Source organism: Vicia villosa, linkage group LG3 (assembly GCF_029867415.1).
Source record: "Vicia villosa cultivar HV-30 ecotype Madison, WI linkage group LG3, Vvil1.0, whole genome shotgun sequence".
Lineage (NCBI taxonomy): Eukaryota > Viridiplantae > Streptophyta > Magnoliopsida > Fabales > Fabaceae > Vicia > Vicia villosa.
Genome location: NC_081182.1, coordinates 81,265,922 through 81,279,271, shown reverse-complemented (window position 1 = coordinate 81,279,271; position 13,350 = coordinate 81,265,922). Strand labels below are relative to the sequence as shown.

General features: G+C 31.6%; 1 protein-coding gene and 1 non-coding gene across 2 annotated transcripts; one reads left to right on the top strand and one right to left on the bottom strand.

The window, feature by feature from the left end:
• The first annotated feature begins 384 nt into the window (after positions 1–384).
• Positions 385–2,280, top strand: LOC131656193 (uncharacterized). Its single transcript, XM_058925954.1, has 5 exons — positions 385–583; positions 662–845; positions 1,320–1,526; positions 1,667–1,858; positions 1,944–2,280. The coding sequence occupies exons 1-5, from the start codon at positions 408–410 to the stop codon at positions 2,076–2,078; spliced, it is 894 nt and encodes a 297-aa protein (XP_058781937.1). The 5' UTR covers positions 385–407; the 3' UTR covers positions 2,079–2,280.
• An 8,232-nt stretch (positions 2,281–10,512) lies between these two features.
• TRNAS-CGA (transfer RNA serine (anticodon CGA)) lies at positions 10,513–10,594 on the bottom strand. The gene has a single exon. It is a non-coding gene; the product is annotated as a tRNA-Ser (tRNA).
• Between the last annotated feature and the right edge of the window lie 2,756 nt (positions 10,595–13,350).

Genomic DNA, 13,350 nt, shown 5'->3' with positions numbered 1-13,350 from the left:
AAATCTAATCTAAACCAAATAGTTTTTACAAAATATATAAGATCCAAACACATTCAATAATACTCAATTTTTTACAATTTTTATTTAGATCGGTTTAATTTGAACACCTATAGTAGGGGGTGCACTCCACTAGCCTTTTCCAAAAAAAAAATGGTTTAATTTTGTTGAACATTAATGATATAGATGAACGCCGCTTGGTTTTGTTCATAACCTTTTAGAGGTCACAGCTAAGAGATATAGTGGTAGGACATAAAGCAGCAAGCAAATACATCCTAGGATCCAATATCAGCATCAATGTACTCCAATTTAAACATATGCATGTAACCAACTAATCGGTTTATGCTCCACCAATTGATCACATAATTATGTAACGATCATGCAGTGTTAAAATTAGATTCTTTTAATTAATGGATCAAACCTATAAATCAAGTATAATATTTGCTCTATATATTATAACATTATCCTTACTTGGGAGTATTGATATTGAAGATTTATCAACAATGTGTATAGCTTTGTTTCTATGGCAATCTCATCCACTCTATCCTTTTCTTCTCTTAAACAATAGAGATGAATATCATAATAGGTAAGGTTGATTAGTATGCATATATAGATTTTTTATTATGATGTTTGATTGTTGTTAATTATTTGGATTTAATTGAAGGGCTACGAAGAGAGTGTCATGGTGGGAAAAATGTGATATAGTGGGAGGAAGAGATGAAGTTGGAGGAGGGACATGGTTGGCTTGTACTTCACAAGGAAGAGTGGCTTTTCTTACTAATGTTTTGGAGGTTCATACTCATCCTGATGCCAAAACTCGTGGAGACTTACCCCTCATGTTTCTCAAGGTATATAAATAATATGCACATATATGTGTATAACTAGTTACTACTTTTTTTTTATAGTGTTTATAGACGAAGTAATAATAATGGTTGGAAATTTACATGCACAATCATAACATTCTGAATTTAAAATAGAATATCTAATTTAATAATATCAACATTTATTAATTAAGTTGAATTATATAAATGTGTATAATTTGTTAGTATTATGTTTATATAAAATAAAATAAAAAAGTTAATATTATTAGATTTGACATTAACAATTGAGTTTGAATTTTAAATCTCACAGTTTGTACGTGAATTTTTAATAATTATTATTATATTTTTTACCAATAAAAATTAGAGTTTACTTTTTATTATATATATATATATATATATATATATTTTAAATATAAAGAAAATTAAATCCACAGATAATACAGTTATAGAGATAATACAGTTTACATTTTTATATTTCTTCATTTTGTTAATAAATGGCAGAACAACAAGAATCCCAAAGAATTTGCAGAAAGCATAAAAACAGAAGCTCAATATTACAATGGATTCAACTTAGTCGTTGGTGATATCACCTCCAAATCCATGGTGTACATCTCTAACAGGCCCAAGGGAAAGCCTATTACCATTCAAGAGGTTCCTCCTGGCCTACATGTTCTTTCAAATGCCAAGCTAAATTCACCATGGCATAAGGTTTCATAACATACTTATTATTAATTTCATCACACTTTATCATTCAACACCAATCTTGCACATCTATATTTATCTTAACAGTGCAGTTTGTTGTCTGTTTATTTTTTTTTTTTTGTATATAATTTTTGTTATATATACAGGCTCAACGGCTTCGAATTAAATTCAAAGAGTATCTTGCTGAAAATGCGGAGGGTGAGATTAATATGAAGGAAGTAATTAAAAAGCTAATGAAGGACAAGGTTAAAGCAGAAAAAACCATGCTACCTAATATATGCTCACTTGATTGGGAGTTCAATCTTAGCTCCATTTTTGTTCAAGTAGAAACACCATTGGTAAGTTAATTAAGAATATAATAATAATCATAGAATTAATGTAATTTTTCACTAATTATCTATAAAAATATATATAATTTTGTAGGGTTTATATGGCACTAGGAGTAGTGCTGCTTTAACAGTTAGATCAAGTGGGAAAGTAAGCTTTTATGAACATTATCTTGATGATGACAAAGTGTGGAAGGAGCATGTTATTGATTTCAATATTCAGAAGAAGTAGAAAAAGTAGACAAGAGTTAGGTTTATGTTGAGCTCTTGAATAAATAAGACATTGCTTGTTTTCTTGTCTTTCATGTATGAGGAAGGAAGGTATCATGTTAACTGATTCGTTCTCTTCACATTTAATATTTGTATTTGTATTCAATAAATGTATCATGGGATTTCAAATAATCATAAAAATAAAAGTGTCATTAATGAGTACACGTTTCGGCAGCATTGGATACCTTAAAGGGAATTATGGTAGGTGGGTGGTTTAAATGAAAGTGATATTTTGGTTTGGAGATGTTCTTGAAAGTGTCATGGATAACGATGCTCATGGGTGAAAATAGGTTGGGTCGAATTAGGTTTTATCAAGTTTAAGTTAAGTTTGTAAAAAAAAATTGAACCTGTCGTAGGCTTATTTTTAGGCCTGAGTTTGACATTTTCGAAGACCCGATTAGCATGTTAGCCTACATAAAAGTCTATTTATTTTAGACATATATAAATAAGTAATTAAAATAATGTTTAAATAGACTAACTAAGTTCTTCAAGATAACCAAGTTTTATTTATGTATTTTAATTCAAAGTACAAAACATAACATAATGATAATAAGAAAATTATTCATATTTATTTAAATAGGCCGGTCTGATAGGCTTAAAATTCTTTATTTTGGGGCTTGAGGCCAAATCTTTTTAACTAAATAGGCTTATAAAAAAATCTAGGTCTTTTTTATTTAAAAAAAATGTGTAGTCTGACCTGAATCTGTATAGACTGGCCTGTAATCCCCTATTACCATCCTTATATATTTCCACTCCTATAAATGGTGTGCCCACACTTGAAGAATTTGAAGAATGTGTGATTTTAATACAGTGAATATATTTGATACTGTGGGGGCTGAATCTATTCTTAAAGTACCTTTGGTGGAGGATGTAGTGGAAGATAGGCTGGTTTGGCAAGAGGAGTAGAATGGTGAATATAGTGTGAAATCGGGTCATAGGCTATGGAGAGGGTTGCAGAGTAGTAGGCGGTATCATGGTATGGAGGGTAATTGGAAGAATTTGTGGAACATTTCCGCTCCTTCGAGAGCTAAGCACCTGTTATGGCGAGTTTGTAGGGGTTGCCTTCCGAATCGCACTAAGTTGCAACAACATCATGTCCTTTGTCCATCTCTTTGTCATTGGTGTGAGTTAGAAGAAGAGGATGAGTGGCACATTTTCTTCGGTTGCGTTTCTACTTCTCAAAGTTGGTGGGCAGCAGGTTTGTCTTCTATAATTGACCCTCGTTTACATACTTTTCATGATGCTAAGTCAATTATTTTTGACGTCTGTAGCTAGGAGGACCGTAGAATGCAGGTAGGTTTGCGGTCATGCTTGAGGTTCTTTGGAAAAGTATGAATGATGTGGTTTGGAAAGATAGTAGAGAAGATGCTATAAGAATTGGATTACAAGCTTATTACAATTGGTATGATTGGTTTGTAGCTAGAGAGGAGCCTACGGTGTACGATACTAATAATATTTCAGTTGTTTGGAATCCGCCTATGGTTAATCAGGTGAAGTGCAATGTTGATGCAGGTTTTAATAATGTTCGTGGTACTACTAATAGAGAGTGGTGCTTTAGGGATCATTTGGGGAGATTCATCAGAGCAGGTGTTTCGTAGGATGTGGGCATTTTTTCGGTCTTGAAGCCGAAGCCATTGCTTTGAAGGAAGCAATCCAACATGCTATCTCCTCCCAATTAATTCTCTCATGTTATCTTTGAAAGTGATTTTCAAATTGTTGTCAATTCTATCCAAGCTAAACATGTCGGCTCCTCTGAATTTAGTTTTATCATTAAATCTATTCAAAATTTGTTATGTTTATTTCTGAACTTTGAGGTAAAGTTCATTAAGCGCCAAACGAACTCGGTTGCCCATACGTTAGCCAAGGCGGCTAATTCTTAGACTAGAGTAAATTTTAATTATAAATTGATTTGATTCAATTTAATTTTCTCAATATACCATCACATAAACCGCCCTAGATGTTATAGCTAGTTCAATCCCTTTAACCTAAAGTAGATGCACTAACCATCACATAGACCAGTGTACAACATTCAAATTGACTATACTTCTATCTTCTCGAAATTTTGATTTGGTACAGCCAAGTCTTTTGAGATATATAGCCACTAGTAGATCAAGTTACAAAGAAATAAAATTGGTGAAGTTACAAATAACTTGTTTACAAAGATGATAACAAATGTTTTAGTACAAATACAAGTCAAAATATTTCAAATAAAGAGTAACATAAATGTGAAAACTTCATTTTCAAATAAATATAATAAAATGTGTTTGGTTAAAAGTAAAACTTTTATGAACTTTGTAAAAAAAAATTCAAGGTATAATCATATCGTGTTTGTTTTGTAAAGCATATTCCTGTAATTAATGTTACAACTATAAAAATAACCCTACAGAATATATATCCATATATCAATCAAATTGATAATTAATACACAATTAATTTATACAATTGGTAAACTGCTTTTATAATCAATTGATATTTTTTTTTTTTTAAAAATAGGCTCATTCCAATCCTGTATAACAATTATTAGTTAATTCATATAATTCTATCAATTAATTTATATAATTCAATCAATTAATTAATATAAATTAATTCAAATAATTATATCAGTTAACTCATATCAATTAATTAATATAATTCTATCAATTAATTTATATTGGCAAAATATAACAATCAAACGTACCGTAACTTTTTTTAAAAGGAAAAGGACCTTATTATTGCATTAGATTTTACAATATAAATTCACGTATCTACTAAAAAAAAACTTTTGAAGTTAAAAATATACATAGATACAAAAGTTGGTCACACTTGGCTACTGCACTAAAAGTTCTGCATGTTAATTAAAATAAAAGCATGCAAATGATGTCCAGGGCCGGTCCCAACATTTTTAGAGGCCCCGGGCTAATAATAAAAATGAACACTTAATAAAAAAATTAATAATGAATTTTAGTCAATATAATAATTTTTTAAATATTTAATTTTATGAAAATAAATATTATTTAATACTGTTTTAATTAAAAAAATATTATATATCATATTATATCTTTTTGATTCCAAAAGTTTATGATTAAACATTAATGGCTCGGTGGGAGGAAATCTCATCGATATTCATAATATCATGGGTTCGTTTATGCATGTCCAAATATATGCCCAAATATTTAAAACAAATTACTGTTGACGGTTTTTGCCCAAATATTTAAAACAAATTACTGTTGACGGTTTTTGAAAAAAAAAACTAAAAACAGTTGCCTCTTATAAGTATCGAATTCAAGAATTGGTTGGAATTAAAACACATAATATTGTAATGTTGCCGCTAGTACATAGTCACAAGTCTGTATTAACTTTTCAACAAAGAATATATATAAAATGATTTAATTATAATACTTACAAAGCCCACCACCTAAATTTGAGGCCCTATTTTTTTGAGGCCCTGGGTTATGGGCCTGCTTTCCCTGGCCCAGGGCCGGCCCTGATGATGCCATGCAAACACATTAAACACATCATTGAACTAATGAAATAACACATGCCACAATCATACTCAAAATTAAATCTATAATATAAGAAAATTTATTGTTCTGGATTTCACCAAAACACCATTTGATTATCTTACTCTAAATTAATATTTTTGGGGCAAAAAATGTCTTTTATTTTGTTGGTTTCTTACAACCAAAAGACTTTTTCTGATAACCATATTTACTTTTTGCAACCTATTCTCTCACGACTGATTTTTTTTCAGAACCAAAACCTGCTTTGCAAAACACAAGCAATGTCTCTTCTATCTCATCCGAACCCTCCTCCTGTCTCTTCACATTCCTCTTTTTTTTAGTTGTTTCTTCCTCTTCTTTCTTCATGTTCTTCTTCTGCTATTTTGATTCTTTCTGCTAACATAGTTTACGAATATACTTTATAACGTGCAGTGTGGGGTTTAACGGCGTAGCAGATCTGTGGTGAAGGCAACCTATTTCTGGTGGCGAGGGTGGTGGTGGACGAATCATATGAGTTCAAGCATAAACCAGTTTGCGGAACATTTGTTTTGATTTCAAAATAAAAAGTTAATATTTGCTTTTGGGTTGTTGATTCGATTTCAAGCAAAGAAGATGGAGATTTGTTTGTGGTTTGAGGTTTTGTTTCAAGCGAAGAGTTTATGGCGGTGGATATGAAGTTTTTGACGATTTCACAGTGGTGTGCGATTTAGGGTTTTTGTTATGTCATGTTTTGAAATGTCATGTTTTAATTTTAGGGTTTTTCGTTACAAACTTTAGCATCTTCCTTGTCTAACAATTGTGCTCTCTTGGATACAGTTAATGCTGAAGCATTTAGTGCATCTTCTAATTCTGATTTTAGTATAGGTTCATATATGGTGCTACATGTATCAGAAGTTGATTTCAGCTCATTAGAATAAACAAACTGAACCTCATTTGATTGAACTGATACTAATCTAGCTTTTACTTTCAAATGATTTTAAGAAACTTTAATAGTTTGTCAGCCGCCTTTCAGATCTTATTTTGATAGAAATGCTAACTTCTGTTATCTTGCTTTATAGATAGACTGGTTTGGATGTTTCAAGATATGGCATGGTATCGGATATTAACGGTGGGCGACCCATGGTCCGATCGATAGGCTCTGATACCATATTAGAGTTTGACCTAACTCATCCTTACAAAACTGGTTAGTAAGGTGAGGAGTGTCACTCTATATAAACTATTTTCAAGCTCTATGTCTAGCTAATGTGGGACTTAGGATATTTCTAACACTTTCAACATGTCACATAATTTTTAGAAAGAAGCCTTATCCATCCTTGAATTCTCAATAAATGCTAAATCACTCATGTAAATAATTCTACAAAAATGAACTTCTCTAATTAAACTTCTTTCATAACAATCTCATGACATTTTTCTCTTTTTTGAGTGTTTGCTTAAAGCAAGGTAGCATAACATAATTTTTCATCAACATAAAGTAATTTAACATCTCCATATACATGAGAAACATTTCTATGATTCTCTTTTTTTCTTTCACGCACTTTCATCAATTATTTCATGATAAAAAATAATGAGAATATATCTAAAAAGAGAACTGAATTAATTAACCTACTAACAATTATGACATACATAAAAATATTAGGTGCATATTGTTTGTTTTTATTAGTAATAATTTTCTTGAATTTTAGGATACACTCATTTAAGTTGTTACCTAAATTATATAGGAAATCAAAATTAATTTTTTATCAAACCTCATACAATAGTTTATACATGTTTTCAAAGGCTTCATGAGTTTGTTATAATTGACTAAAAGGTTAACAAAAGGAACGCAAAAAAGATTCTAGTCCATATCAAATATATAGTCAAAACCAAAAATAACATAATAGATGATATATCATAAACCAAGCAGCACACTAAAAAGATGTAGTTATCATTTCAACTATAGCTGAGAAAAATATGGGAATCATGTATGTATTACATATCAAAGTTCAAAGGTTGTTTATTCATAAAGTATTTCAAGCATAAGACCTACATAAACACACTAAAAGGCATCCAAGCACTGAAAATTTGATTGACTGTGAAATCTGAAATAAAAATGAAAGATTAAAAAGGATTATGACAATACATTGAACAAGATAGTGAAATCCAAAGCTCATAGGAAGAAATAAAGACAATTAGATATTGAGCAAAAAAAGTACAATTTATTAAACATGGAAATCATTTAGAGGGGAGACTCAGCGGTAAATCAAAGGGTAGAAATGGATTTTCATAGGATATAATGTGTTTATGGTTCTTGGGAATAAAAATTTCCCGTCTCTATCTCACGAGAATAAAAATAATGAGAAAATGTGTCTTTCTCTTTCTCGGCTTCCTACCAAATAGAGGAATAACTAATTCCAGCATTAAATGGCCAGGATTCTTTATTATGTCACCAAAAAAAACTCTCCATTAGATAATAAACAATTAAACATCCATAAGAGTAACAAATTTGTTCTCGAGCTCTTTGTTATCATTAAAATTAATTAAGATTCCTCGTTCTTAAAATTAACTTGATTTTTACACTTCTGAAGCTCAAAGAACATTGAATCCAGAACAAAATTAAAATGAGTACAAAGCCTTATTTTTTATACATCAATGTGTATATAAATAAATTTTTGAAAAGATTATGCAATACAATGCAAAGCATGGGATACTCTTGGAAAGTCGTGTAGTAGAGACGAAAATTTGAAGAAGGTGAAATTGTAAACCTTAAGGAGACAATATGAGCTTCGATAAACGAGGAAAGTAAGAAACAATGTTCAAGTATCTAATTAATTCAGAAACTATAAACAATCAAATGTGTAACAATGGTAAACTTGTTATGGATGAGATGAAGTTTTAAAAGATTTTAAGAACCCTAACCCATAAATTTGATAATGTTATTGTATCAAATTTGAAGAGTTAGAAAGATCTCTTGAGGCACGTGTGTTGTGAATAAAGGGAAGAGAATTTTAAAGTTTGTAGAGAAAGTTGCATAGTCAATACTCATGGAACAATCTATAAAAAAAAAGGTGGGAATGAAGGGTGGAAGAACATGAACAAAAGAGGAAAAGGATAAAACAAGAAACTAAAGAGCCATAGTATTGACAAATGAGAGAATTTTAAGTATGAAAAATAGAGCAGCAACAACATCAATGGAGAAGGAACGAGTAATAATGGAAGAAATAAGTTCAACAAAGAAAATAATAAATGCTAATTAACAAAAGCGGTGTCACTTTTCTAATATGTGCAAGAACGACATAGTACCAATAACAAAACATGATTGAACTGAGATAGTTTTATTGGGCATTGGAAGGAAACACCATATGACTCAATCAGTCAAAAGCATCATAAAGTTGTCATTGGAAAAGTCGGGCAGGTACAATACGGTGGGCCATGGGTCTCCCAACATGAAGCCCATCTCACTTAGGACATAGGTCGCTCGACCAAAATTTAAGTTATTCAAGTGGAAACTGCAATAATATGTGTGAGGTCATGCATTGATGAAAAGGATAGTATTTGTCATTACTCAAGGAAAACATTATTCCTTCCTATTAATATGGACATTTGGGTTTTTCGATTCATACTTGAAGGAAAACAAGTCTTCCTATTTCCACATTATAGCCAAGCAGTTGGGATTGAATAGGTTTTTGACCCGATAATATATCCCATGAGTTGAGATAATAAATATCCCAAACCTTAGGAACGTGAGGGATTATTCATTATCCAAATATTCAGATACAAGAACTCTCATACTTTCTACTACGTAAGAGGATTTTCATCTCTTTTGTACTTTTTCTAAGTACTTAAGATTAGGAATCCTTGTCACCTCTTTAGGTTATTATGTTGGATCCTTATAATAAATTATTGTTGTTTCATTATGATATTATAATGGACCCTTATAAGAAATCCTTACTGTCTCATTTGGCTATTTTGTTGGATCCTGATAAGGAATCCTTGCCGCCTTATTAGGCTATTAAGCTGGATCATGATATGATACCCTTTCCACTTTATTAGTATGTAATTTTGGACTCTTATTATGGTTCATTTCTGTATTATTAAGCTATCTTGCTAGACCAATATCAAGGGTCCTTGTCATACTATTAGGATATCTTGCTGGACCTTTATCACGAATCCTTTCTGCCTTATTAGGTTATCTTGCTGGACCTTATCAAGGAGTATTGCTTCCTTATTATGATATTGATGGACCCTTATCATGGATCCATGTTGCCTTATTAGTCCATCTTTCTAGATCCTAATAAGGAATCACTTTCACCTCAATAAGTTCTTATACTCTAGTCAAATCAAAGGAGCACACTTAACAGGGCTTTTTCGCAGGCTTAGACGACATGAACTTAAGAATACAAAACAATAAAGGAGAATAAAGAAAAATCAAGAAACATGCCTCCCAAAGGCATGCATATTATCTTTAAATGATCATGAAGATAAATATTACAAACACCCCTAAACGGCAGCAATAAAAGCAACTTATAATAATATAAACGGCCTTAAAAAGGTAGAATTACAAAAAGTCAAGTCTAACGAGAAAAATATGAGTGGGGTGGACTACCTTTCATCATGAGAGGATACTACCTTTTCCTTAACTTGAGCACAATTAAAATTACCTACCTTCCCAAGTCTCGCTTGAGCGAATCGTCCTTCCAAGCCTCTCCTGATGGACTCACATTTATAAGTCTCTCATAGGGGACTCACATTTACAAGTCTCACCTAAAGCATTCACCTTTACAAATATCACTTGAGGGACTCGCCTATAATGAAATGAAAATTTTAGGCTTACATGTTTAAAAACATTAGCCATTATTACAAAAGTTTGGTTTTTCACAAGGATGTGGAAACAACACTTAAGGTGGTAAAATTAACCCCCAAATAAAAATAGTGTAAAATCGTCAACAGCAGGATTCGAACCTGCGCAAGCATAGCCCAACAGATTTCGAGTCTGTCTCCTTAACCACTCGGACATATTGACAATTTGTTGTTTGTAACCCACAAAACAATTATTTGTAGGGTATTAACTCTTCTACCCTAAGTGGTTGACAAGCACCTTATAGAAATCCTAAAATCCCCCTACGAATTCAGAAGTATATTTTTGAACACACCAATTTACACCAAATTCACACGTAATTAAGTTACACCTCTCTGTTTTTTAGACATTAGTCCGAAGATGATTTTTGTATTCACCTTATATGAACCTCATCCATTCTTGACCGAGACAGCCTCATTTTGACATAATTTAGTATGATGATGCATCTTTGTATTATAATATGGATGTACACTTCCGTATTCACCATATAATTAGTAAATTTTGACATTTTTTTTAGAAACCATATATTATAATTATATTATCATAATAAATTTTCTATCAATTAAGCCAAATGCTGATGTGATAAGATAAAATTCAATATATAAATGAATCAATCATGAATCCATAATACAATCAAAATAAAAAATTAAGAATGGCAATATAATCCCTAATATAAATACAATGCTACTGCATATATCAAACCCATTGTTTCTTCTTTTCCTCCTATATTGCAATGTCGTATGTACCTCAATAAGAATGGCATCTACAATGGCCCTCCCAAAACTGATGCATGCAGCGACACTCTACCGAGGGTTTTGAGAGCCAGTCTCTTTCTCTACAAATTGATTAATGTTTCAATACTTTGCGAGCCTCATTCGATCTTGGTTATTAGCCATGTTGCCTATAATTAAACCACAAAAGCAATAAAAAGTAAATAAATAAACCCAGATGAAGCCCATTAAAAATCAAGCAAAACAATACACACATACAAAATACATAAATGCATTTTTGTATTTATGGAAAATCAAATTTTGAACAAATATGGAAGTGCATTTTCGTAGAAACCTACAACTCAGAAAAAAATAAAGAAAAAAACAAAATAAATGCATGGAAACTAAACATGCTCAAAATGAATTGCGCATCCAAACTACATATCAAACACAATGCTCAATTATATTACCTATACATTGATGTATATTACAAACCTAATGCTCAATTTCTACAAACGCCTGAATATAGAGAAATCAAATATGAAAATCTTGAATTCAAAAACTTACAAAATGTGAGTTTGATGTTGAGCACTTCGATTGATTGGATGTTGAGAGCAGAAACTTGGAAGTGAGTTGAGAGAGTTTGAGGGTTTGATATAATTTGAGACTTTGAAAGAGTTTCATACCTTTGAAGAGTCTTGAAATTTTGTTCCTCAGGGGACAAATGTTTGACGCGATGTCCTAGCAACTGGTTCAACAAGTTAAACCAGAGCCACTATAATTAACTAGTACAAGATGATGGAGCATAAAAGAAATAAATAACACAATTAATTGGTAACCTTGTTCGGTAAAACCACACCTACGTCTGGAGGATTGAGTCCACAACCCAAGAAAGGAAATTCATTATTATTAGCTTAGTACAATCAATCTTACAAGTAACAACAAACCTTATTTTATCATATGCCTTTCCTAACACTACCCAATGATTTTCTATTTAGGTCTCTCCCTAAATATGAGAACCTAGTCACCTTTTTTCTATCACACAACTCGTGACTAGGGATGACAATCATTAAACCCCAGTGACCTGCCTCTATAAAAACTATGAGAGATGTTGAATCTTACAACTCAACTAGATAAACCTAATATGCCAGGTTTTTGAAACATGGTGGTGTACATAAAACAATAATGACTCCTTGTAAACCTAGCACTCTAAAATCTTCAATGTGAATGCTTAAATTCTAATGCACGTTGTGAGCTCCTTATATAGTATAAATCTTTTGGGATTTTCTTCATGGATATTTGATTTGATTTCGTCTAAAATTAATGCAGATTCTATTGAATATTTAATTTGTTTCTTGATTATCTCCAACGAAAAGATATGATTTGGTTTGTTACAAATTCAAATTTAATTCTCTTTAAACTTGATTTAATCTTCACAGTTGTCTAACAAATCATATAAGCATATGGTTAAAACAATAAAATCGGATCCAATCTTTAATCAGAGAATCTTCAAAAACGGAGCAGCAAAGATCTAATGTGTAAGGCTCGAATGTCGTAGAAACATGTTGGGGCCTCATGTCCAGCATGTGTCCCTTTTGTACCTCTATAAAGCTTAAGAAATCTAGATCAACTTGGACACTTTGAACACTTCTACATGTTGTTGTTTTGCAAAATGCAGCCAATCCAAAGGACCAATTCATAAAGAACTTCAATCCCCCTTTGGAAAATTGTGGCAAAACAAATATTCAAGATAAAGACTTAGTTCAACTCTTTAAGATATAGCACTTTGATCAGATCAAAACAAGTGACATCCAGTAGAATCACTAGACTTCATCAACCAGTAGAATCATTTGTCAGCATCAAAGCATTCAATTAGCAGCCGCAACATTCTTCCATTTATCAGAGTTAAGCACAACAACATAACTCAGTAACAACAAGATCAGATGCTTACACATAATCCATTCAGTTGCTCCAAACCAAACAGACAATTCAACTTGAAATCATATAGAAGATATAGAACAAGACCCGAATATGGAAAATTCAATAGAAAACCCAAGCCAAAATCAAACAATGACTACGACATCACTAAACATCCAGAAGGAAAATGAAAGGGGGAAGTTAAACAATGTAAAACAAATCGAAGAAGAAGAAGAATAAAAAGAATAAGAAGTAGAATACTTCAATAAGGAGACAAGCATTGAGTAGAAGAGC